Source organism: Catharus ustulatus, chromosome 7 (genome assembly GCF_009819885.2).
Source record: "Catharus ustulatus isolate bCatUst1 chromosome 7, bCatUst1.pri.v2, whole genome shotgun sequence".
In the NCBI taxonomy this organism is placed as follows: Eukaryota; Metazoa; Chordata; class Aves; order Passeriformes; family Turdidae; genus Catharus; species Catharus ustulatus.
Window position 1 is genome coordinate 24,659,951 of NC_046227.1, and position 26,913 is coordinate 24,686,863.

The 26,913-nt window shown below is 45.0% G+C and overlaps 1 protein-coding gene across 4 annotated transcripts in view; it reads left to right on the plus strand.

Moving 5' to 3' along the window:
- Positions 1 to 540: 540 nt before the first annotated feature.
- The window catches only part of BIN1 (bridging integrator 1), a 93,987-nt gene continuing 67,614 nt past the window's right edge, over positions 541 to 26,913 (plus strand). For 2 of the 4 annotated variants that reach the window (XM_033065417.2, XM_033065419.2), the window contains exon 1: positions 544 to 764. In XM_033065417.2, coding sequence (XP_032921308.1) covers positions 681 to 764 — 84 coding nt within the window. In that variant the 5' untranslated portion in view covers positions 544 to 680. Of the gene's footprint in view, positions 765 to 26,913 lie in introns of all 4 variants that reach the window. The other 2 variants (XM_033065418.2, XM_033065420.2) reach the window with 2 other exon arrangements.

Here is a 26,913-nt window from a genome sequence, read left to right on the forward strand (position 1 = left end):
ATTTCTTCAGAAAGAGTGGTGAGGTATTGGAATATGCTTCCCAGGGAAATGGTGAAATCACCATTCCTGGAAGTGTCCAAAGGATGGGGGAATGTGGCACTGGGGATATGTTTAGTGGTGAACACAGTGATGCCGGGGTGATGGTTGGACTCAGCTACCTGAGAGGTCTTTTCCAACCTTCATAATTCTATGATTAAAGGATGGAATCTTCTGAAATTCCATGTCACCTACTAAAGTCAGGGGCTTGATTCACTTCCAGGTATCCTTCCTTAAGGAATTCAATTTCCCCTTTGTGTTTGTGAAGACTAGGTGTAATTTGAAGAGTATCTTTGCCCTATGAATTCGGACAATCAGAGATAAGAATTAGTGGTACATATTTCTTAAAACAAGGGCGTCGTTTTTACTGCGTGATGAAAGACGACAGCAAACTCATCGCACCACCTAAGGCAGATCCCTTGCGATGCTTCCCAGACTTTCCCACCCCGCTGGGCTCATCCGGGATGCGCGGCAGGCAGGGTGGGGGAACGCGTCCAGAACCGGCCCCCGTGGCAGTCCGTGTAAGGCAGGCAGCAGTGTCCCTTTAAAAGGCGGCGGTGACGGCCGGGGCCATCGCCTGCCCGCCGGCTTTCCCCCCCTTCCCGAGCTCCGCCGCTCGCAGCCCGGCAAAAACAGCAGGCAAGATGGCCGAGCTGGGCAGCAAGGGGGTCACGGCCGGCAAAATCGCCAGCAACGTGCAGAAGAAGCTGACCCGGGCGCAGGAGAAGGTAGGGGAGGAGGGCGGCATGGCCGGGGCGCGGGGCTGGCGGCGGGGATGCGGGCTGGCGGTGACACCCTGCCCGGAGCAGGGATGCGGGGCTGCTTGCGGGGGCTGGCACTGCCTTCCCCGGCTGCGGACCCAGGGCCCTGCGCATCCCGAGCGTGCCGGGTGTCCCTGCGGATGGCGGGTTCGGTCCGCCTGCGGAAACATGGCATCGGGAGCGGCCCCGAGCGCCGGCCGCCCGCTCCTGCGGCTCCGCGGATGCTTATTGTTTCAGCAGGACGAGACCTTCCCCTTGTGGAACCTGCGCTGTACCAGCGCTCTGGGAGCAGCTGTGTGCTTTGCTAAATGCGTAACCTCAGGGATGGTGCGGGAAGGGAGAGGGACACTTGGCCCTTATCTCCGGCAGCATCGCGTGACAGCGCTGCTGGCCGCGCTGACCTTGAGCTCCGCGTTTGGGAATGGAGCTGCGGCCACAGCCGCACGGCCTTCAAGGATTGTGCCGATCTCTGAGGGAGGAGGGGGGGTTCGTGGATCCCGGGAGCCCTTTCGCTGCTCTCCGCCCACCCCGGTGCCAGCAGAAGGTGCCAGGAATAAGCCATGGATACTTTTCCTGTTCATCTCTGTGGCATGCTGCATCTGATCCAGATGCCTGCTCTGTGTGGGGATTATCGGGCGTTTTACGCAGGGACATTGGTCAGCTGCTTTTATTGCGGGCACGCTCGTCTTGGTTTTCGGGGTTTGCTGTGAGATGACATTGACTGAATAAGGACTGGTGCATCTCTGAGGGAGGGGGAGAGCAGATCTGCCCACTGCTGCTCCTGTTCCCTGCGAGTTATCTTTAGCAGCTACATTTAATCCAGGAGGGTTGGGATTAAATGCAGTGCTGGCCTGAGCCTTGTACCAATCTCTGAGAGAATCAGAGATAGAATCTCTGCTCAGAAGCGCTGCTGGGTCAGAACGGCAGCCCAAACCACTTGGATTTAATGTTGCCCATGCTGCATCCGCTACTTTTAGCTCACTTACTGAGAATAGGAGTATCCTTTGAGCTTGTCCGACTGCTTGGAAAAGCCCCAGTGACTCCCAGATCCAGTGTGGCTCCAGCAGCAGGGCCCTGGCTTCACTCTGCACAGCAGTGAGCGTGGCCACATCTGTGGTGTTCTTTGCCCTGCTGTTGTTCAGAGGGGACAGCGCAGGGAACCTGGTCCACCTTGGGCTCATCACAGATGCTAACTGCATTCTGTGTTAGCCACCAGATGGCAACCATATTTGTATTTAATACGAGGTAGGTGGTGGAGGCTGATCTCCTGGGCCTGCTGATGAATTTATTGTATTTAGCGGTGCAGCTCGGAACCAAGTGTGTCCTGCCAAGCCCTGCCCTGTCTCTTATCGAGCATACACAGGTTCTTTTCCTAGGGAGGAATTTCCACAAAGTTCTGTCAACTGTTGATCTGGCTCACTTCCTTGCTCACGCCCTGGTGGTGTTTGGGGATGCAGGAATGACAATAACAATCAGGAGCTAGCTGTGTGTTGAAGGTGATTTGCACGATCTGGAATCAGTTGTTTGTTTCTTTGGGAATAGGAAAGCACAGCTTGTTTTCCTCTAATGAGAAAAGGAAAAGAACCCCGAAGCACTTGCTAACACAAATCCTAGACCCTTCAGCTTGTTATCCTGATGCAAACAGTACAACTTTAATCTCTGGGCTCTCAAAAAAAGAAAAAAATGGTATTGCTTGCTTCTTCGTCTGACTTGCCTCTTCATACTGCTACAGGATTGTCTGTAACAATTCTTCTTTTGTGAAGCATTCAGTATTTTAGCCATAAGAGACAGACTTCCACTGAGGAATATACATCAGTGTTAACTTCCAGGTTGTGAGGAGATACAGCTGAATATGAAGTGATGTGGGAGCACCAGTGGTTATGACACTCTATGCTTGTGGTATTTAGTTATAAACTGAGATCCTGCACTTAGCAGGAAGGGTAAACCATGTGTCAGGAGTTAAGGACCATGTGTTAAATAATTTAGAAAAAAAAGGTAAGCAAAAGTGTGCAGAGGTGGATCTGGTAACCACTTTAAAATGTGTTAGATTTTTGTGAATCTATTTTGGCTAAGGTTGAACTTTTCCTTTTTGACGCTTAAACAAGCTGACTGTTCCTTTTCCGTATCGTATTTTGATTTGAATCAAGGATAAAAAAGTCCTTCCCTTGAGAATATCTCCCTCTCAACTTGAGCCCTGAGGCTTTGACATCAGCAGTTTTCTTCATGGTGAATTTCAGCCTTGTGTTAAGCAAAGAATGATGTCTTTTTGTTCAGTGCAGAATTCACACTGAAACACTGTACACATCCTTTTTTCCCTTCTGAGATGCCTATTATGTAAACTATGTAAGATATTCCTTCAGAAGTGCTATTTGTTTTGGGCCTTTCAGCAAACTGTTGGCTATTTTTGGAAGACACTTGGCAATTCCACAGGAAATATACGATGGAGTGGTCGACTGTGCTTTTTACAAATGGGATGGACACCCCTTTACCCTCCATCTCTACTCAGAGGTAGCCTCTAGTGAAATACTTGGCAATAATTTGCCAATTGGCCGGTGAAATGTATCAAATAAGTTAGTGTTGCTATCCAGAGGAACACACCTTGCAGAAGGAACTGTTTCTAACTCATACCACATTTTTCAATTAATTAGGATAAATTAGGATATTTAGGCTGGGAATTGTGATCTGTTAATCCTAAATTTAGCTGAAGGATTTTCAGACTGAGATGTTGAGCTCTGGATTTTTCATAATTCTAAACTTCTTATATATGAATAAAAATGCAACGCCCCCAATGTTATGGTTGTCTTAGAGGGAGCCTCAGGTTTGCAGCTCTTTTAAACTTCTCCAGTGAGGCTATGAAGTTGTTTTATTCTTTATGTCTGTTATCCATCATTTTGGTTAAAGTCTGTTTCTGCTTTGTGACCAATTTTTATCTTAACACTTTTGAAAATTTAAAAAATCTCCCTGATTTCCACAATTCCCATTTTCTGCTAATAAAGTCCTGTTTCTGGATGTGTCTATCTGCACATGCATGTTTCTGCTTTGAGGATAACTCCTGTGAGGTTCCAGCAGGGAGGTGAGTTTGGGGAGCAAATCAGTTGGGGTTTAGTGGCTTGGCTGGCAGTGAGGGTCCTTGTCACAGGATCTTTGATTTCCTTCAGCATGTTCGCTGTGGAAAGATGTTGGTGGCTGTACGGGCACTGACTGGTGATTTAAGTTGCATACAGATTAATAACTTTGTCTGAGGAGTTGAACTGCAAAGTTAACATCAGAAAGAAAGACTTTTCTTTTTAACTTGGGAGCTTTTTTGTGTGGAGAGGAGTAGAAAGGAATGAACTTATTTTTACTTGCTGCATGTGGGAAGTTCTTATCCTATAGTAGCGGTGGTCTCTCACTTTTTGTTACAAAGCTGGGCAAAATGACGAGTCTGTGTTCTGTACATGAACAGACTGTTGTATTTTGTAACAGGTTTCTTCAGAGGTACCAACAAACCAAGGCATCCCCTTTTCCCCCTCTCCATCCCCAACCAAAGGGGAAGCTTTGTTTTCCACGCAGGACCTGGCAAAGTTTAGTGTGGACATCCAAACCCCTTGTGTTAGGGGGTCACATTTAGGTCGTAGACTGCTGTTTATAGTCACAGACTCTGACTTGCTGTGTTGCCATGAAATGTCACTTCTGCTTTCTGTTCTTGGCTTTGTTAATTCCTCTGATGTGTACCCACATCTGTTTGAAGTTCTCCTGGTTAAGCCATCTGTCAGAGCAAAGTTCTGCCTCCTCTGGCTGTGCAGTCCAAGGAGGCTGGGCTGCAGTCTTGGTCACACAGGTTGTGCTTTGGGTGGAACAGGGTTTGCAGAAGGCATGGTTTGCATTTTGAGTTTGCCCTGATAAGACATTTTTCCTCCTAACTCAAGCTCCAATAGGTGTAGGAAAAACCTGGAATGAAATTTCAGCCCTGTTGAAGCAGGCGAGAGTCCATACTAATGAGCAGTACCCAAGAACCTTAAAGCAAATTTAAATACAGGTGTTTACAGGAGTCACCTATCCAAGGCTCCCTGCTCTGCAGACAGGGAGGGAGCCTTTCTGTAAAAATGGTGGATGTAGAAAGCTCTCTTATTGAGAAGTGCATCTACCTACTTGAGGGAGGTTCCTTATTGGTTTTCCTTCAGGATCCTTCTGTCTCTTCAAAGCTTCTATGGTCTTTTCTTGCCTTTGCATAGGGTAGGATGGTTTTGTGGCAGTCTGCCTTGTGCCAATGAAGAACAAAGCCTGAAGATCTACAAGTTGTTTTTTTTTTTTTTCTTTCTTTCTTTTTTTTTTTTTTTTTTCTGGGGGACTTCCCAGATGACAAAGACAGGACTTTTTACTTTGTTTGTTAGCTTACTTTCTCAAGAATGCAGGGCTTAGGGGATGGGTAGAGTCTCAAAGATACTTTGTGCCTAAAGGTTGCTGAAAAACAGGCACTGGATACAGGAGGAAGATCTGAATCAATGCCCCTAACGTTCAGATGATTCCAGTATGAGCTCAGTCTGTATTACTGGTATCAGATAATCTGCATGGTACAGGGAGGAGGTGAAATAGGAAACCAGGCTCCACATGTCTCCTTGCCCATGGAATGGTTTGATTGGCAGAGCTCTTACAGTGCTGTGCTGAAGGTGCCCTTCTGTCTGGATATTGGCAACAGTTTTCTTATATGAAGCAGAATCTCACGGATGGATGAATTTTCTGATTGGAAAAAGCCCAACCCTGTTCCTTGTCACTTTATCTTCCCTGTAAGTTCTAGTCTTGCAAACAGCCCTCTTCAGTGCAGTTCTTGTGAGATCAGGTTTATAAAGCAGGATCTGGAAGATCTCTTTTCACTGTGGACTTTTAAAGAAGCTGTAGGCCATACAGAGTGTCACAGACCTCATCTCTCAGGGGGTGACATCAAAGCTGGTCTGGCCTCTCCCTCCATCCTGCATGCTGTTAGGCAAGGTTTGTACTTCCAGGCACAGATGTTTGTTTTCTTTCCAACATCATGATTGCTCTTTGCAAGTGACTAGCAAATGACATGGCTCTAGCCAAGCCACTGAGGAGAGCTGGGTGCAGCTCGAGATGTTCAGCATCTAACTGGACTAGGGTCTTTGGGAATAACACATGTTTTCTTGGTTCATGGCTCTTCAGACAGATACACAAGACTTTATTGCTTGGGATTAAATGTATAATAAAGCTCTGGTTCTGGAAACATTTGGAATGACAAGAGGGTCCCTTAGGTTAACAGGTATTAGACTGGCTATTTTTTTCTGCTGCTGTGATGGTGGCCAGACACCTGAGCTGCCCCTTGTGTGAGTTCTGCAATTTGCAAGGATCATCTTACAGTCCTGGCTGGCTACCTGTACACAGGGGGATCAGCCTGCCTTCCCAGAAGTTCTGTGCTGGCAGCCTGACATGATCACAAAGCCAGACTCAATTTGCCCAGCAGAACTGCAGGTCTGTCACCCTGAGCTGGCCACAGCTCAGCCCCCTAGGTGGGCTGGCCCATTCAGGGTGTGCAGGCAGCAGCTTCCCATGGGGGATAAGATTGTATTAATGTTGACCAGGAGGCTGTGCATTCTTTACCCCAGAGCAATGAGATGGGAGCAAATATTAAAATATGAATAGAGCCTCCTTGGAGCACTGCTGGCAGGCAGAATAGTGCAACAAGGTTTGTTGTGACTTTAGGCTGTGTTTCAGCCTTCACTTGAAGGACTGTGTATTTGGGTTTCTCCAGCAACTGCAATATTGAATGCCTGAGTGCCAGAAAACCTGTACCATTCTGGCATTCCTACTGCTGAGCTAAAAGGGGACTCCCTCACAGGAAGGGATTGGGAGAGAGAAGAAAGTAATTTCCATTGTCTCGCCAGTCAAAACCAAATTTAAATATGGTATTAGTTGAGTAATTAATACTGTCAGAACAGGAGAGAGGAACCTCTGCAGATTTGGCTGAACTACTGGCACAAGGGATGAATAAATCTTGTCAGGTATCTTTTCAGCAGGTGCATCCAAGTGGCTGGTGAACCTCAGACAGTTCAGGTTTCCCTGGGCACTTTCCTACCCTCTGAAGCTGTTTGATCTTCACAAAGCTGGCAAGTACTGCAGGGTAGGTCCTGTGCTGCATTCCTGGAGAAAAGCTTGAAATGTATTTATTAGCAGAAAATAAGATTGATGAGTGTATATATACTTGTTTTGGGTTATATTTTCATCATGCCAACTTGCTTGCATAGTGTTTTCTTATCTGCTACTCAGAAAGAACCTCTCTTTAGATTTGTAGTTCTCTATAGATTTGTAGATTTGTGATCTGAAGGAACAGAAGGGAAGAGAAATTCTTCAACCCGAAGTTGTACTGTTGTTTAATTTATTTTTTTCTCCCTTTTTCTCCCCTCCTTTTTTTTTCCTCCCCTGGGTTTCTCCTTTATTATGTTGGGAGCTTGCATTCAGGAAGGGTTTGCCAGAGCAGGGAGTTGCATTTTGTGGAAAACTTGGAACCCACAGCTTAGGGCATTAATTCACAGTCTTAGACAGAGATCTCACAGAATCACTATGAAGCAGCTTTATGAAATGAGAAATAGGAGCTGTGTTCGCTCAGATCTCTGCTAGTACACATGTGCAGCATAGGATTTTCTGCTGTTCAGGCTGGATTGGAGTGATTTACTCAGACCTGTGGCTGGGAGGTTGAGGTTTCTGGAAGTCGGTGTTTCCTCAGAAGTGCTGTTGGGAGAGTTGTGAAAGCCAGACAGTGTCGCCTTTCTTTTTGTCCCATTCTTCATAAGAAAGGAGAAGTCTGGGTGGCAGTGTGTTCTTAGTATAGGCTGCCAGGCAGGATGGAGAGTGCAAACTTCACCAATACGGGGAAAGCAGCCCTTAACAGCAACTAATCCCTCTGTGAAAACCACGGGCTCTATTTAATCTCTTGATATGCAGCACTGCTGTCCTCTCTGCAAGGATTTGACAGGCAGTTTCAGAAAGCTGGTAACCTGTTCTGAAATTCTGTATTTTTTGCTAATTCTGCATTGATTGTGTTTGGTTTGTTTATTTTAAATAGGTTTACAACTTTTTGTTAAACTTGGTTTAGGAGCCACATTAGTTTCTCAGTTTTTTCCAAAGTTAGCTCTTTAGGAGGGAGATTAGAGGTTGATACAGCTGAAATACAACATTTTTCACTGGGTAGTTGCTAATTACTGTGCTTTGTAACTGCCTCAGACGGAGCTGAATGCTTGTTTGGCAGCAGGGATGGAAAGGGAACTTCAGTGGTGCAGAAACTACAGTGTTTGAAAACACAGCTAAAAGTGTTTTTGGTTTTCTTGTTTCTTCTTCCTTTGTTCTACTTGGCTTGATTGCACATTTTATCAGGCCAGAAGCAATAATGTGTGTCTTAACCAGCTCAGCACTGAGTTGGATGGTATTTGCAGAGTGAAGTAGCGATTCTTCCCATTGGATTTACTTGGAATGGTGCCAGCAACAGATATGAACTTATACTGAGAAGGCATAAAGATTGACATTCGAAGAAAATGTAGATCTCTGCATCTTTTTTATTTAAAAGATATGTTGGTCTTGTAGCTCTCCAGTACCCTTGTCGGTGAAGTTAACCATTCCTGTAAGTTGTTATAACTTAAGTGTCAATCCTTCCAGCTCTGTGAGTGTTGAGTGTGGAAGGACCAACCTTGTTTCCATTCTTGCTTCTGCAGTCATTGTGGGGAAAAAAAGACTATGTTTTTTAAAATGCAGGAAATCCCTTTGTTGGAATTTGAATGTTCAACTCATTAATTTTGAATTTTCAGGCAGTAAAGTGTTGTCTTGGAGAGCTTCTCTCTTTCCCCACTGTGGGAGCAACGTGAGCCCTTGGTCCAAGTGTAGAGTCTGACACACGAGGCACAAAAGGGGATTGAGTTACTGTACCGAGGGACAGCACATTTCAGAGGTTGCTTGGAAATATGTTTTTGGAAAAATTCTATTGAGAGAGATGGCAGCTTCCATAAGAGCAGCAGTGCTCAAGGAGAGTGTAAAATCATTCAGACAGAGAAATACACTTGGGTTCTGTACTGAAACACTCCTTAAGGTACAGTTTCCTCAGCAGAGGAGTGAAGTGGCTGTTCTTCAGTGTATTGAACTGACCTCTGCAGTAGAACAATAGGAATTTTTCTTTTTTTTGGTCTGTTTAGACTGGACAGCCATTGTGAAAGGCCAAGCTTAACTGTGTGTTAATAAACTTGAGCTATTATGAGGATGTCCTCACTCTGGTAATGTTTCCTACATAATGTCAGTATGATTATTTGTTAGTATTTGCAGTGTGATTGCATTATGTGTTGCCAAAAAAGGCCATTCCCTGTTCTGAAACAATTCCAATATAAATATTGGACAGTCTCAGTTAATAAAGATAATTCTGGTTTGTTTCAGTAAAAGTGTATTCTGGAAGACTTAGAAGAGTTCTCAGATATTTTTGCAGAAGTTTGATATGGGTTCTTTTGCAGGACTCTTTTTGAAGAGTAAAATTTTTTGTGAAAATAGCTGAAGAAAGCAGAAAGAGAGATTGTCTTTCTTTGGAGAGGAAGAGCAGTGCAGAGAGGGAGGGTAGGGTTTGGAGACCTGACTCTGGTGGGAGTCAGAAGGTCAGCGGGGTGATGTGATCCATCAATCACAGAGCTCTGGGATGGTGTGCTGCACCCAATTGCTCATGGTCTGGGACTTCTCTGTGAATGGATATCAGAGTCAGTTGCCAGACTAGAACTTTTTGCCAAGCTGGAGGCTTTTGCTCTCCTTATTCCATGACCTTTGGTGGCCATAAATAATTCAGGGAGGAAGTGTGCGTTATCAGGGCTGGATGCCCTTACCATGAGGCTGTGGATACAGTAGGTTAAAAGAGCTGCTTTGTCATGCTGGATGAAGGTGACTTAGAGCTGGGTGTTTTAGCTGGGATGTCTTCTGGGCTGGCAGTCTCAAGTCTCCAGTTGAGGCCTTAATTTTTGAGGAGGCTCTTTGGGGAGCACTTTGTGCTGGCTTTCCCTCCCAAAACCAGTGAGGCCCAGATTCTTAACAAGATTCTGGCAAAGAAGCTGATGGATTTAGCACTCATTCCCAACTGGAAGACTTGTCCTCTCAGTCCTGGGTCTCTAATTTGCTGCTCCTCCCCCTTCAGATCTGCTGAAGGAAAAGCAGTCATTCCTCTTGGGTGAAAAGGTGAAGAGCTGTTCAAAAGCTGCTAGGGAAGAACCAAGAGCTGATCATCTGTTGATCCGTGTGTTCACACTTGGATGGGACAAACCACATTCTGTAACTCAACCTGGCCCTGGAGGGCACTGTTCCTAAATCCCCCATGGCTGATCCCTTGCAGCTATCACCTTCCAGCTCAGGGAATTGCAATAGCTGATCCAAATGCCTGTGTCTTTCCTTTGCCCCATTGTGCATGCCACATCTTCCAAATCTGTCCTGCATTTGAGGAGCTCTCATCTTTGTTCACCAGTGTGGCTGTGAACCTGTGAAAGGGCTTTGCTGGCCTCTTAGGGGCTCTGCATCCAGCCTGTCCCTTCTGGAGTCCTCCTCTGGCATTGTTTTGCCTTGTAAGAGCTGTTCAGCCCCTCTCCCTCCTAACATGCACCTGCTCCTTTAGCTCTTTCTCCAGCTCAGTCATGGCCTCAAATGCCTTTTATGCTTTTTCCTGATTTGGTTGCTTCATTTTGCATCAGGCCTGTGTAAAAATAAAAATACTTCTTGCAAAAGTATCAGCATTTAAAATGAGTGTTGCAGAGGAGGAGGCAGCGGAATTGAGAAGGGGAATTTGTGCAAACAACACTATTTATACTATCTATTCCTCTTGCTAGTGTTACTGCTGGCTATAGATAGGGTTTAATTAAGCTATGTTAAATGCCTGCCCAAGTAATAGACATTGATGTTGTTGAAGTCCTGTTGCCTGGAATGTTGCATTGATGCCAGCTGAATTAAATGATGCCATTTGGCTTTATTAATTACAGAGCTATGATGTAGTGACTGTCCAGCTCCACAGTTGTGCCACTTTTTGGGCCTCTGTTTGGTGTCTGGGGCAGACAGAAGGGAGGGTGGAAATCTACCTGCTTTCTCAAGACTGAAATTTCCTCCTCCTTCATTTTCAGGGTATTGATAGATAATATTCTCTTCAGTTTCTGCTTTGTTGAATAGCATGATGTTGGAAATGCAGTGGTTTTAGCTGCCTGCTTTGAATAAGAGCAAACAAAGTAGAAGAAAATTGCCCCCAAAGTTATGAATTAGGCATACAACTGCATCTGGTTAAGGTGGCCAGGTGTCACCAGCACACCTGAGAGGTCAGGGGTCTGTCCCTGGGCAGTTGTGTGGCTGAGGGATGGTGGAGTGGGACCTGTATGCACCCCAGACTTGGGACTCAGGCTGACCCTGACAGACCCTGTCTCCTGGTGAAGCTGTTTTCAGCACCTCAGGAATTGCGCCATCTGCTTAAGGTGTCAAGATTAAAGCATTCAAAGTCTGAAAACTCTGGCTTAAGCTTTTAAGATTCTTAATCTCCCACACTTCTTGAGGCAGGTGCCTGCTTCTGGCGTTGGGTTTGTTCTGGTGGGAGAACACTTGTGAATGGTTATCTTGCTGCCCTGTCCCCTGCTCTGTGCAGCTGCTGCTGGAGCACTTTGTGTCTCCATCTGCCTGCCTTAGATAAAGTCTTGTCTTTACAGACTGAAGTTTAAACTGACCCAGCTACTCCTGCCGGGGCAGCTGTTTCACATCACTCTTAAACCACCTCTTCCACTGAGATTTTCATCTCTAGCTGCATCTTTTCCTCTTCTATTCTGCATTCTGCTACTCCATTTTCAACCCTCTGGTTGTGCTACTTTACCTGTTTTTCTTTCATGTCTCTCATAAGTAGATTTGATGGTAAGTTCTGGATGGGGGACTAGAGGGCAGCAAAAATTATGGGAACAGGGAAAAGACTAGTGATCCACAGGGCAGTGGGATGGTGCCCGAGCTGCACATTGGCCTCTGTCCCAGCTCAGCTCAACTAGACCTGCAGCTAGCACCCAGCTTCTTAATTTTATATTCTCTTTAGCTTATATTTTGACTCTCTGAAATGCCTGACTGAAGGCTATGAAATAGATGAGGAAAAAAGTTGGATGTGAAGTTTAAATCACATTTGCCAGGATTTGTTTTATTCTCAAAAGCTTGGGTGGTGAAAAAGCAGAACATTTTCAAGTCTTTAAAGATAAATGGTGGGGGGTGTGAAGAGTAAAGGGTAGAAGAGGGAAATATCTATACTTTCTTTTTAACTGCTAAAATCTGTAAAGAAAAGGAAAAGATAAATAAAGCCCAGTATTTTTTCCTAATAATCTTTTTTTTAGCAAAGCAAACCCGTGCATTTATAGAAGGGAAACAAAAAAGTCCACTAAATAACACAATGAGTTAGACCTGGAGGGAAGATGATGTATCTGTCGAGTATGTGGGGATGGGTGGGGGGTGGGAACATAGATATATTTAAGAAAGGAAAAAGCAAGAAATAATTCCTGTTTCAGTTTGTTATATAATGTTGGTTATGACTGAGAACCAGCCCTTGAATTCATGCTACAGTACAAGCACAGTGCTTGGGCTGTACCTACAGGGCAGGCCTAATGCAAAATGACCTGAAGAAATGAGAGAGAGGAGTAACTAACAAGATAAATCAACTAATGTAGGAGGAGCCTTTGAAAGGAACCTGCTTTTGAAGGTGCTTGGCTGCCTCGGGGTAGGCAGACACTGAACTGCATTGCAAGTGAGTGAGTGTAGCACAGTGTGACTGCAGAGACCAAGCATCCTGCCAGGGAGGAAGGGAATTGCTTTTCCATGCTGTCTGTCACAGCACCACTCCTGCTGTAGCATCTCTTAATTTAGACTTGACTGACGCTAGGAGCTAAACTGCAAAAACTGTGGGTGAGGAGGAAGGGGGAAACAACCTAAAATGTTGAGCATAGTGAAGGGACTAAAATCTTCATATAAAAAAAAAAAATCCCAGAATGTCAGGATTTGTGTCAGTGCTAAGATGCACACAGGGGGCCCCTGTCAGCTCACCATCTCGAGACTTGTGTTGTTTCTAAGTGCCCTTTGTGGGAGAGGAGATGCTTGATTTGTGCCTGTGGTTATGTAGGTAAAAGAACCTTTCATCTTAGCTGATTGGCCACATGCAAAGAGTGCTTGCAAAACATCCGGAGAACCGGGCATTTGTTTGTATCTTTCTGTAAACATGCTGTAGATTGCTTTGAAGAAAATAACTCTTGCATCCTGGAGATACATTCTTGTGCTTTCCTAAACTGCCAGTATGGCTGTTTTCTAGAGAAAAGTGATCCTTATAAAGGCTGATATTAGACATGTAGAAGATGCATTAATTTTCTCTAACAACTGTGAATACAGGCTTTTAAGAAAGATCTTTGCTTCTACTCAGTTTTCAGGTTGTTTGAGGTCAAACAACTACTGTTCACCTATTTCCAAGGCTGGCTTTTTGTTGCAGCGCTGTTGGGCCAGTCTCCCACTTGTACTGGCCACTCTCCCACTTCTATTGGCCTTTTTGTTGTTGTTAGAGCAGTTTCAGAGGTTAGTGCTACATCTCAGTCATTTCTGGAAGTCACTTGAGGGGTTTTTATGTAAGAAGCCACATCCTTAATGTGAATGTCCTAATTCGTTTTGGTTTGTTTTTAATGCTAAGTGGCAGCAAAAATCAATTCTTACTGTTGAAAAATCCTTGTCTTTATCCTTGATTGTTGAATTCACCGAGTCTGATCTCCTCAGGCTGGCAGGAGTGGGTGAAAAACTTGCCTCCTTTTCCAGTCTGTTCATGCATGTGGTGAGCTGACTGTGACTTACTGCACAGAAGGGGGAATGAGGGATGAGGATGCAGCTGCACCAATTAATGGGATCTAACTGGCTCTTTTCCTGGGACAAAAGACAGAATTAAATGATGTTAATTCCTTGCCACCTTAATTTCAAGGTATTTGATAGGTGCTAACAGCAGCTTTCCATTTCTGCTGGTTCATGGTGCACCAGTTTGGTTTCTCCTGCAATGGGTGCCAAAGCCTCCTTTTCAGTTCTGCTCCAAGGTCAGTGCTACCAGGGAGTCAGAAAAGCAGATTGTTGTGATGGTGGAGAGTCCCAGTGTCGTCTTCTGTGTTCCAATGCAATGATTTTTGGCAACTGCTGTGTAGTATGGATGTTAATGACCTGGACAATTTACCAGGAAAGGAGGGGAAAATTGCGCTGCTAGCTCGTCTCAAGATGATTTTCTTTCACACAGACAGAAATGAGTCATCCAATGTCACTCTTAATGAGGTGAGATGTTGTCCAGGGTGGTTGGAGGAGGGGAGGGAACATTTTGATTTAGGACTGCAGTAAGTTACTATCTAGCCAGGTGTATCTGAGTATGCCAGGAGACTCAGTAAAAGTGCTTTTTCTGCAGCACTCATGTCCTGTTCTGGGGACCCTTGTCCATAAATGGATTATTTGGAGGCTCTGGAGCATCATATTCCCAATCACATGATCTGCAGGGTCACCATGCCCTCTAACACAACTTGCAGACACAAAGTGGCTTTGCTCTGTGTTATGTGTTTAAAGAGCATTACTCTGATTATCCAGGAGGGTGGATTAATGGGAGTTAATGGATACTTGAGGAAGGAAGGAAGGGAGAGGTGCTCAGGAGGTGAATTTGAGCTGGCAGACTTGTTAGCAAAACAGTGCAGTCTGCTTGGAAAAAAGTCAACCAAAGAAGCAGTGCTGGGGAACTGCTCTGGCCTGAAGAGCTCGAGGAGACAAATAGTAGGGTGCTTGTGTGGGAAGTTGGGTCATTGAAACTGTCACCAGTGAGTTGTGGTGATGCTTGAGGCACCCAGTCCATTCTTCTGGAATAAAACAGCAGAAAAATAAAAGATCCTTCTGTCCTGCCAAATCTTGGAAGCTAAACTGGAATTGCTGTAAAACCTCTCTGTTTCCTAGCTCCAGCCTCTCCCATGGTGTAAGGAGCAGAGTCCTACCTGGGGGACACTAAGGTGTCAGATGGGAGGCACTTGGATGCTGCAGCCATCCATGAGTGGGCAGGCTCGGTGAGGAGCTGCCCGTGTCCAGGGGGACAGAGGAGCCCTGTGGCACAAGGGGGGCAGGAGTGACCTGGCCATCAGAAACCTTTGTGTTCAATGTGTGAGAGCAGCACACTGTGCTGGGTGCTGCACAGGCTGCTTGAGGAAGGGAATGGATGTGCTCTCCTTGTCACAGGAGATCTGATTGTGTAAAAGGAACAAACATGTTTTTGAGAGCTGAATAGAAAAATAGGGTCCAACTGCACCAGGAGTAATGAGGAGAGAGTGATGGCTGCAGTGGGGCTTCCAGGGGAGGAAATGAGGCTTTTTTCTTCAGGGGAAATGATGGCACTAGTGCCAGCTCTTAGCTACAATAGTGCTGCTTTAGAAGGACAGGAAAGAAAGGGATTGCCAGAGAAATCCCCAGAGTGTGATGGTGTGCCTTGTTTGTCTGCAGCAGGTGTTGGTGGGGGCTGAGTCCTGCTCTGGACCAGGTTCTCAGCACCACTGCTGCCCTTGGCAGAGGCTGCCTGTGCAGGGTGCCCTGTGCCCATCCTCCCAGCCCTGCAGACACAGATCCTGGGCCCCACAGTCTGCAAGCAGCAGCAACACAGCTTGGTTGCCTGGGTGAGTTAAGGTTTCACCATCATGAATGGAGTGTGAATGAAAACCAGGATGGACAGTGGAGTGGCAGGCCTTGGAAATGAAGCCCTCCTTGGGAGCCTGCAGTGTGTGCCTGGCAGCCTGCAGGATGGGCAGTGGGAAGGAAGGGGACAGCTGAACTCTCTGCTGAGGCTGCTCTGTGTCCCTGCAGCACATTCTTCCAGCCCAGGATGGCAGGAGCCCAAAGCCAGTCCTGCTGTAGGTATGGAAGGGAATCAGAGCCTTGATGGATATTTTTAGCCAGAACGAGTAGGGGCAAGGGTTGAAGGAGCTGGAAAAAATTGAACTATTCCTGCATTTTCAGTCTCCTGTTGCTGAGAAATCAGGTGTCCTTTTTAAGGGATGACTGATTCCTTGTTTCATGGAATGGAGAACAGAAAGAAAAGCATTTTCTTTTCTTCATCAGATGAAACAAGTACTTGTTTTTGGAGGTGAATTTGTCATGTTTGGAACCTGCTGCCTTCAGGGCTTCCTCCTCTGTTCTTCATTGTTGTTGGATCTGTGGCACTAAGACATGTCTTTGTAACATAAACATCAGCTCCTTCCCACACGGAAAATCAAAAGACTTGAGTGATATCCCTTTCTTTTTTAAAAAAAAGTAGGGTTGGAGTTGGAGGGAAGACTCAAGCAGAGAGCATTGTTCATTTGTTCTGGTCTGTTACTGTAGTGTTGGTTATCAATGCTGGGCTGTGCATAAATCCTAAGTCTTTCCTGGCCCCCAATTCCTTCCTCTCATCCCTAAGATGTTTTCTGTGGTGAAGCTATTCAGGAAGATGCAAAAAGTGGAAACCTGTTGTCTGAAAGATGTTTAGACTCCTGTGCCATGCTTAAAAGCACTCACCTGTCAGGAGTACCTGAATGATGAGAGATTAAAATATGGAAAAGAGGGTGTGTGTTGAGACAAACTCTTCTTTAATTTCTTCCCCCTGCTGCCACCTCCCTTAGTTTTCTGACTGTAGTAACCTTCTGATGATATTTTTTTTCACAGGATGTTGTCTCTAGAAATCATGGTAGCCCTGCTACTCTAACCCCATGTGCATGTACCCACCCAGACAGATTTTTTGTGCATTATCCTGAAACTGTGGCCAGGAGAAGCAGGGATGTTAACAAGTGGTTGGAAACAGGACGAAAATGTATGAAAACAGAATCTGTTTTCATGGTGACAGGCTGAGAGATGAAAATTCATGTACAGTGCTTTCTGCTGCCTTTGCTGTCTGGCTCTATGGCTTCCTTACTAAAACCCATTGATCTGCTTTCTGTTTCTTGCTGCCATTCTCTCTAGTGTTCCTTCTAGTTGTCAGTCATGCTTGGATTGATTTTGCCATTTTTTGTAAAGGAAAAAAGGTGCAAGTCAGGATATCCTCTGTTCAATCAACTGTGACTGCTCCGGGAGGGTCTTGCAGGGGTGAGAAGAGGAGGAGGAGATGATGTGAGGTCAGTCAGTTCCCTGTCCTTGTGCTTTATATTGCGCCCATGCTACTAATTTCTTTGGGCTTCAGAATTAGCTCTTGCTGGTAACATGTGGATGCTGGAAAAAAACCAAGGGTTGGAGTATCTGTGTTTATTTACCTGTGTTAGTATATCTTGGGACCAGTATCAATGCATCCTGGATGCTGCAATCTTGTCTTGCCCAAGCAGTAACTTTCACTTTGACCATTTGGAAATGTTCTTTTGAACCCAGATGTAGCCTATGCAAAGCTGACTCAAGGTTGCAGAAGTAAACAGTTTTTGTCCTGCCCTCACCATTATTCAGTGTTTAAAACCTGGGAGGCTGAAAGAGAGCCAGGAGCATAATCAACATTTTAATCTCCTTTAGCAGCAGCTGAAGAAGCCAGCTGGACTTGCCTACCTGTCAGAAATGTTACCTTGCAAGAGCACAATGCTACCATACACAATGGTCCCAGCAGTGATGAGGAAAAGGCTCAGAGCTGTTAAACTAAGCACCTGTTTTTTTTTATATTGTGCTTCCTCAGAGGTTATGTGAGGATACTCACCCCACTGTGATAGAAAGAAAAGGTAAAGATACAGAAGAGCATCATGGTTTGTACAAAATTAAACAGTGCATCTGTGACAGTGGCAGTTTTTCAGTGCAGCTTTTCCTGGGTTTGAAGGGAACTCTTATCAGTATCTCCATTCCTTCTGTAATACACATTATGTTTATTATTGACCTACGTGTAATTTAGGGTTGTTTCGTACCACTGTTGCATGCTCCTTGTACAGCTATGGCCAAGTTACTTGTTCTCTAGAGCTCATTCTGACATCTTCAAATAATGAAGAGGAAGTGGTTCTGTGTTGGGGTGAAAAAAAGCCTTTGAGCACACGTGCGTGCCAAGCCTTTGCACGTAGCCTGCTCTGCTGCTGGCAGTGCTGCTGTGATGTGGGTGACGCTGCCCTACTCTCTGCAGCAGAAATGTCCTGGGTTTGTGTTGTCTGTGCTGGTGAAGGTTGGCAGAGGCAGACTGCCTGCATTCAGCGAGTGTCTTTGGTTTATTTGTGTCCCTGCTCTGAAGTCAGAGATGAGAAAGAAAGTGTTTTGTGCTTGCACTGGGGCAGTACCAGTGCTGTTGTGTGATGTGCTTGTTTCTTTTGATACAGAAGAATGTTCTGTGTTTGTTTCAGAGGAAGATGTCCAAGCATTTTACTCTCGCCCGCAGGTGCATGTGAAAAAAATAGCTGCAGCTGGATATCAGCTCTGATTCTGCATTTATTTCTTCCTTTCATCTGCTTAGCAAAGCACCTAAGGCCTGGATAGCATCAGCTGTGCATTGTTAAAGTTCCTATTTCCAATCCCACCCTCCTTCCAATCCCACAGCCAGCTCCATGCTTGGCAGGCAGCCTGAAGCCCGGATACCCTCCTCAGCTCCGAGCAGGGCTTTCCCCAGGGAGATCCCAGGGAAGCCCTGGGGCTGTCTGTGCTCCCAGCTCCTTGGTGGTGTCAGAAAGAGTGCCCCTGCTCACAATGTATTTTTCTGCTCTTGGAAAACCTGAAACTGTCACATCAAACAACTCTTCAGAGCTTTGTCCTCTGATCAGAGACCAGCCAGAACACAGGCGACCCTTCCTCTTCCAAGTTAAGACTTCTTTCTCAGGATCTGTGGTGTTCCACAGTAATATCTATTTAGTTGTTGTTCTAGATCCCCTTGTTCTATTTTTTCTTTCTCTTCCCCATCATCTTTAAACTTTGCCTGTGGCAGCTGTGCAATCAGACCAGAACCCAGACGAGGCTCTCTTTGATCCTAGCCTGCATTTAATAATAGGGCTCTGGTTCTTACTGAAGAAATAACATTACAAGGTGCATTGGCTCTTCTTTCATTCAAAAGTTTAATTAGTGATTTGGGCAATATATGGTTGTTTTGAGCTCTTAACTGCTTCCTGAAGCACATCCTGAGAGTAGCTACAACAATTGCAGAATGGTCTCATCAACCTGAGAAACTGTCTCAAAAAGCTACATAATTTTAAAAACAGTTTAGATATAAAAATAATTTTATTATAGTTTGGATGGTATCTCTTTAAAAATCTAATAGCAATGGTCTCAGAAACCCAGCCCTCAGTTTGTCCTGAGTGGACAGCAAAACCTACCCCAGAAGTTACATGAACTGTGAAGATACATGGTCAAGTTGGTTTGCAGCTTTGCCATTACAGTTTTATCTCCATATTGGATCATACTCTGTGTGGCCTAGAAGAGTAGTCTTGCACTTTTTTTAAAAAACACTTTAATCTCAGTGAGAACTTCAAGTGTTACAGAAGGTGTGTAAATATTGAGGTTTGGAAATTACTCTTGGTAAGCAAAACCAAAGTTTTCAGTCAGTAAACTAGTTTCTAAACCACTGAATTTGAATGACTTTGTCTCAAATTGGGGCTGACTTATCTGCATCTCCCTTGTATAATTAAGAGTTTAAAAAAATTTGAAATGCTGAGACCAGAATCCAACATCTTATCTTGAAAAAGGCTTGGCTGTGATTCACCCTCTTTAGGAATGGGTGGGAATTTTTTAGTGTTGAAATACGAGTTTATACATGTTTAGCAAGTCTAAAGCTTGGTGTTTTCCAGATTGATAGAAACAGGAGACATTGTGTTGAAATAGCCCAACCTTTCTAGTCCTTTAGCCCAAACACACTAAGCTCACTGGTGTGACTTAGTGAAAACAATGGCCCAACAACTTACAAGAGGCATAAGTGCAGCAGTGCTGCTTGGAAAATCAATTCCACCCCTGGTGAGCCAAGCTGGGATATCAGAAACCATTGGTTACTTTCAACCCAACCTGTATTGTTATTTTTAATTGAGGTTTGCTTCTTAGCCCTTACATTCTTGGGTTAGCACAAGGGGGGACAGTGGTACAGAGGCAGGAGAGTGGGATGTGAAGCTTTTTCAGTGGCCTTCTTGGGAAACCTTTTAAGTATTCATGAAACTGTGGCCTCTGCAAAGACTCCTGAGCTTTGGGAATTTCTCCAAAGCAGATTTTCTCTCCATCCCCTGAGCAGGATAGTTCCATTCTGGAAATGAGGATGGAGGGGGTGCTGTATCCATCTGTGCTGGAGAATGTACTTCAAAGGAAGGTTGTATGATTTCTTGCAGGAGATGAATTAAAGCAGAACTTTGACTCTGGAAACTGCAACCATCAGGTCTCTCGCCTGGAAGTGATCAGTACTTTTGAGTGATTTGTGTATTTAAGCTGTCTACAGAAGATGGATCCAATGTCTGAAGGTTTTTTAGGATGGTACTCTTCTTAAAACCCAGGTTCCTTTGAAATGCAGCCCCCCAGTGCAAGTCAGAGGTGCACAGAAGGTAGGAACAGCCCAGCCTATTCTTTCCTGCCCCATCCTGTTTCCTAGCGCTGCTGGAATCGATCCCTGTTGATTCTGGCACAGTTGTGTGAAAACCACCAGGGGACAAAGGCTCCTTTTATTGGGAGCTGCAGCCCGGGGCATGGACGTGCTTCTCTGCACTTGCCTCTTGCTGGGGCATCACGCAGCGGCTCTGGTGGGATTTCAGAGCCGGCTCCGGTGGGATTTCAGAGCTGCCTGGGATGCCTGTGTGGCTCGGCTTGGAGTCACCACACTAACCAGAGAGTGTTTCCTATTGTCCTATTCTGGGAGAGGAGAAAAGCCTCGAGTGAGGTCAAGGTTTGCACAAGAGGAAGCCAAATATTGGGTGAATGTGACCCTTTGTGGCCAGGTGCAGGTAACAAACAGTGAATTGACAGCCACAGACATTGTTCCCTGTTCTCTTCTACCTTCACTCTTAGGGATACTTTGTGCAGCTGATCTCAGCTCTGTGTTTGTTTTGGGGCTTTGTTTTGTGTTTCCTAAACCCTGTCTTTGTTCAGTACTAGCTTTTAATGCCATTGTAACTGTGCAGGCTGCACATCACTGAAACTAAAGTGTGGTGGTTGGTGGGGAGAGGTGTTGGAGGAGCAGGTTGGCACTTGGGGAATGAGCTGGGGAACACCCAGGAACACCCACCTGTTAAAAGACGTTCTCCTCCCTTCTCAGGTTTCTGTTCCCCTCCATGGGAGCCCTCCTGTTCCTGTCCTTGTTTAGCTGTGGTCACACAGAGCTGTTTAGGGAGCGGGAAGTGAAACCTGTGGCAGGACAGGATCCAGCAGGGAGGTTCTGTTCTGTGCCCATGACTGATGAGGAAGAGAGTCAGCAGGGCACCTCTCTTGCCAGTGAGAACTCAAAAGCTCACATTTAATCTTTGAAACGGTGTCCCATGCCCAGGTGTCTTCAGCATTGTCCAGTGTGGTGAGGAATGGAGCAGCTGCTGACAGCAGCCTCAGTGCCTACCCTCATTCTTGCAGGTGACAGCAGAAGTGTTTAGGTGATGGCACTTGCCTCATGGGAGCAAAGGCACAGAGATGTGTGCACATGCTGGTTTTGTTTTCCTGAGCTACCCATGTGGATAGCCAGAGCCATGGCTGGTTGCTGTCATGACTCATTTTTATTAAAGCCACGCTGAGCCCAAATGAGTGTGCAGGAACTGCCCAGGAGGCTGGTGAGACTGGAAGGACACCCCTGTGAGCCAGCACACAGCTCTCACTGCCTGCAGCACTGAGGGCTGGGGTGCAGTAACCACAGCCATAAATGACACTGGTGCATCTGAATGTGGCTGAGGTAGGAGCCTCAGTGCCTGTATAACTTTGGACAGCTGTACTGGCAGGCCTGACAGGGCTCCGTGTTCCAAGACAAAGAAAGAGATATTACTTAGTTCCCCTTACTTCTGGTGGGGAATTACAGAAAACAGAGAAACCCTTATAAGGTTTTTAGCAAGAAATCTTATCACTATGGTTCTTTTGTTTCATACCCCGCTCACTCCAGGTTTAAGTCTTTATTCATAATTGGAGTTGATTGTGTTATGTTAGTCTTAATGAAGTGCTTGTTCTTTTGTCAGGCACACCAGGTACTGGCTCCTGTTGGAGGGGTTAGACCTGGAAAACTGTGAGTTGTGTCTATGGTGAGGGAGGTTTTTTCCATTACCAAAGCTGAGTTGTATGTGAATGTGTCAGTGGTGTTGAAGGAGGTTCCCTTAAAACCTTAAAATGGAGAGGAATGTATGTCATGAAAAAAAGTCTCATCCATATTCTAGATGAACTAGAGCAGGGCTTCAGACCTTTTCTTGGGTCATGGGGCCTTAATTTTCTTTTTCAGGGATTTGGCCTTCTCTGTAAATGCCAGATATACAGCTCGCTTTCCATAGAAGTTCTTCATTGGCCTTGAAGTCTGCAGACCACATGCTGAAAATCACGCGACATTCTTTTGTGTTTATTGCCAGATCTGTAATTTCAACCCAGTATCTTCTGGCCTTGCTGTCTCTTTAACTCCCTGTGCTGTTTACAGTTGGGAACAAAAAACTGAACCACCATCCCACAATCCAGCATGTCTGTTGCAGAGTGAGCTCAGACATTTATTTTTTTCCTAACATGGTCTCCCGTATCTGGAATCCTGTGCTGATGTAACAGGTTTGTTTGTGACAGTTGTCTGAAAGCTCAGGGGGTTTTCTCTCCATTCTGAAGATGTTGGATGAATGACAGTGTATCTTTCATATGTCCTTTGTATTTTTGGGGTACTTTTAAAGTAAACCCTGGCAATGCCCACCCATGCTGTGTTGAACCACTAGAAGCACGGTATGTTGGTGGGAGCTGGACACTCCCATCCAAACACGAGCAAAGCAAAATTGCCTGCTCAGATCTGGCTCCAGAGTGGTGAGATGGCTTTGCACTGAGTGCCTCCCTCGTTGATCTCCTTGTCTTTTCTGAGAAGGATGATTTTTGGTAATATATGGTGGAGGTTGTTTGCCTGATCCCTGTGTTTGCCTGGCTGTCATTGTTCATCTCACCTCCTGACTGACAATTGCTTTCATGGATAACCAGAGGAGTAATAACTTGTACAGCAGCTAGCTCCCATGTGTCATCTGTGGCTACTTTCTGATGCTTTCTACAGTGCCAGATCATCTGTTGTGGTTTCTGCCTTATTTCATGCATTGAACCCTTGCCCTTCCTGTTCCCATTGAGCACAGATCTAGACTCTCCTCTGCAAGGTTTGTTCTCTGGGAATTTCACTTTCCGAATAGGTGAAACAAAGCCTTCAATCACTCTAGTCACTGAAATCTTACTTCCCTTCTTTTGCTGGTTCTTGCTCTTCTCTGACTTCAGCAGCAGCAAGAACAGAAGCAGGCTTGGGAGCCACCTGGATAAGGGAATCTATGTCAAAACAGAAGTTAATCTTAAGTTACCTATGGCAAAAATCCACTGCAAAGAACTGGGCGAATGGAAAAAGTCTCTGTTGTATTTCATGTGGGGGGATTAAGAAGGGCAAAATTGCTTGCATGTAATTATCTGGAATAAAAATGCTTTAGATATTGACTTTATAGTAAAGATTCAAACATGGCTCTGTTCCAGAGACAAGCTTTTCAAAAAGCTGTTTGAGAGACTGATCATTACACAAAATTGTACATGACTGTCTGGAGACAGTTAATGTTTAAATGAGGCAGTTTTTAAAATAGATAACTCACCCTGTTTGTTGTAACAAAGCATTTGAATGTATCCTGAGGGACAGAAGTATAAAAGCTTGTTTGGTCCCTTCTTTTTATTTGGCTTTCATGGTAAATTTTGTACAGCAGAATGAGTTGAATGGAGTGCTGGCATTCAAGTGCTTCCACCTGTAGTGAACCTACCTGAAGGTCACAACTTGGTGCTTTTGTCATTGTGGTGGTGACCTTTACTGACACTAAAACTCAGAATACAGCCTGACTGGTTACTGGATAGGGTTGTAATGCATCCAAGTGTGAGTTAGAAAGTATACTAAACCGAGTTTGCTCTTGTTCCTGTGTGTGCAGTCAACTCTTTGTGTCTTTTTTACACTGCTATTGAGTCTTGCAGCAGCATTGCACAGCCAGCAGTGAGCAGAAAAGGAGTCTGGCTGGGACACACGTGTCTGTACTGCTGCAGAGTGAGCCCAGGACTAGAGATGTGTTAGGAGGTCCTTTGGTCCAACTTCTTAAGTAGATTGTGCTCTTGAATCCTTCCTGGTCATCCAGTGTAGTGCAAGGGTGTCTATTGCATGTCAATTCAGCATGTTGAATATGAAATCTAATGTAAGAGGATGTGAATGCTCTTAGATACTAGCAGGGGCTTCTCTGTTCTGTGTGTGTGACTTAAAGTGTCACAGGGTGGGGTTTCAAGGGACTGGCTCTTGGTACTGCATGGGGAATCCAGAAAAGTTTATAGCACAGAAATCTTGGCATAGAAGATTTAGTGACTTTAGGCATAAAGATGTCCTGATGGTGTTCTTGCAGCCTATGTTGAATGTTAGAGGGGACTCTACAAAGCTGTGCAATCGGTGGTGGCATAACCCAAGGTGGGCAGCAGTGAATGTGCAAGAGATCTAAACAGGAGTGATGTGGTTACAGAGGCTTGCTGTGGTCCAGAGACAGCTTGAGTTGTATCTGGACTTGCTGGCTCCTGGTAACCCTTTACAAATAAACTCTTGGGCAAGAGGAGATAAAATTAACTAGATGCAGTTCCAGCCTCCCTTTTGTGAGTGCTGCTAGCAATGGCATAGGAGTGCTTTAACCACAGAAGGTCAGCGAGGCCTTCGGGCTCCAGACAGACACTGATTTTATTGTTAGCCTGTATAACAAGATTAGCACCAAATGACTCACAGAACAAGCCAGGTGGTCTTTAATCTTCTGTATCTGGGTTGGTATGAAGACATTTTCATTATCATGACAAATGTTGTGGCTGAAACTTTGACAAAATCAGGTCTTCAGTGACAAGTGTTTTCTGTGGGAACTCTGAACTTTAATAAACACAAAACACTGAAAAAGTAGTGAAGTTGGTGGTTTTTTTTTGTTATTTCTGTTTTTTGTTTGGTTCTTTGTTGTTTTATTGTGGGTTTTTTTCTTTTTCTTTTTCTTTTCTTTTTTTTTTTTTAAGATGAAAATTCCCACAGGGAACCCATGAAGTTTTTGAAATTTTTGGTGGGAAAGAAATCTCTGTGGTGAATCCAGAGGTGGTGCTGAACTTCCTGGCTGAGGGGGTAGTGGCTATCACAGCTGAAGCTACAAGTTATGAGATTTCCTTGTGGAGTGCAGGTTCATTTCTGATTCCTGGGATGCCTTCACTTGTGTACCTACAGATTGCAAGCTCCTAGCGGTTGCTCCAGATGTAATGTTCATAGTATCAAAAAGTAGGTGAATCTTCATTATAAATGAAGTCTATGCTAAATAAAGTTTGTGCTTTAACAACCCAGATGTTCCCCTTTCTATTAGCTGCTCCTGTGATCGTGGCTGACCTTTCTGCTGCAAGACCACAGGGCACAGTGGTTTGCCCCCATGCAGCAGTGAGCTCAGATCCAGACTAGAATATCTTTATTTTGTCTCCATTTCAATCTTCCTGTCAACAACACAATTGACAAAGTCAAAGGAATAAATCGGAACCACCCTGAAAATATCAGTTTATATGTCATGTTGAAACTGTTTTGGGGTTTTCCTTACGTTGAAGTGAAGCTAATCCCTTCTTTTTAAAATGAGAAACATTAACCTGTGTAAATACTGTGTGGCTTTTGCTTATCAAATACTGTAATGGGATAGGGAAGGGAATTGTATTTTAAAAGCTGAGGTCCTGAGTTGATAATGAAAATGCAGTTGCAGTTAATAATTTCTGGCAAGGTAACATCCTCCTTGTAACTTTACGTGTTTCCCCTTTTGCTTATTATCTCGGCACGGTAACTTTATGGTTCTTCATTGTAACAGCTCAAGAGGTTTGAAAAGGACTTGGACTTGCCCAACTTTTATGGGAGTGAACAGAGGAACCTAGACTCTGATCCTGAATTTCCAGGAGGCCCCTTAAACACCTTTTGAAAGTGTGCTGAGGGTGAAGTCAGCTGTGCAGCAGGGGTGAGAACTGTGTGCCTGACTCTTCCTGCAGGAGTTGGTGCCATGTAGAACTGTGGCACCAGATGTGCCAGATGTATACAAAAGGCATGTGAAGATGGTGAACAGGAGAACACAAGCAAGAGGGAGGCCAGGACAGAGTAGCAGGGGGGTATCACTGGGCATGTGAGTGTCTTACCAACTATGATTCTGACTGATATTTGTACCATTTTAATTATGGCAGAGGACTGAAGGAATGGTGATGATGTTTGTAGACATACAGGTGCTTTTTAGTGGATAAACAGAAAGATAAGTAACGTGGTGGGCAGGCAGTGCTCAGGCACTGGTGGCTGTAGTTCCAGTGATACACATGCCTAGGGACCAAGGTGAGGGATGTAACTGCCCTCCTTTAGGTGCTGCCCAGCTTTGCTCCATTAAGAAAGCCACAAATCATATCCTCCTTCTGGTTGCTCTACTTTTTCTATAGGTACAGTCTCTGCTCTGCTTTAAAAGGTCTGTATTGGAAATTGAAAGTCTGTAGTGTATAACAAGACATTCTCCTCTTTACACCCTTTTGTATCGTAGATGCAAAACGAGTGGGCCCAGTTTTGTCCACAAGCCACAAAGCTGGAATCAAAAAAAGCAAAGGGGTTTGCTCCCAGGTTACTGAGAGTCCACCAGTTTCCCAGAGAATCTTACATTCTGAGTGAGCCCTTTATTGAGAGATGAGAGACTGCAAGTGCCAGGCTGCCTCCGTGTCACTCTGTAATGGGATGTGACTGGGATGGTGCAAAGCAAGTGCTGGTTCTTTGTGACACCTTGTGACACCCCTGAGTGATGACACAGGTGATCTGTGCTTGGCTCAGTCCACTCGTGTGTGCTGCTCTGCAAACCAGGGCCAGCTGCATTGATTCAAATAGAAAACATTCTTGTTTTCTATGAATCCAGTTGAAATTTCAGGGCTTTCCAAGTGAGGCTGTAACATCAAGCGGTGGCATGTGGGAGCTGGGCTTTGGGAGAGCTGCAGGTTGTTGACAGTTCCC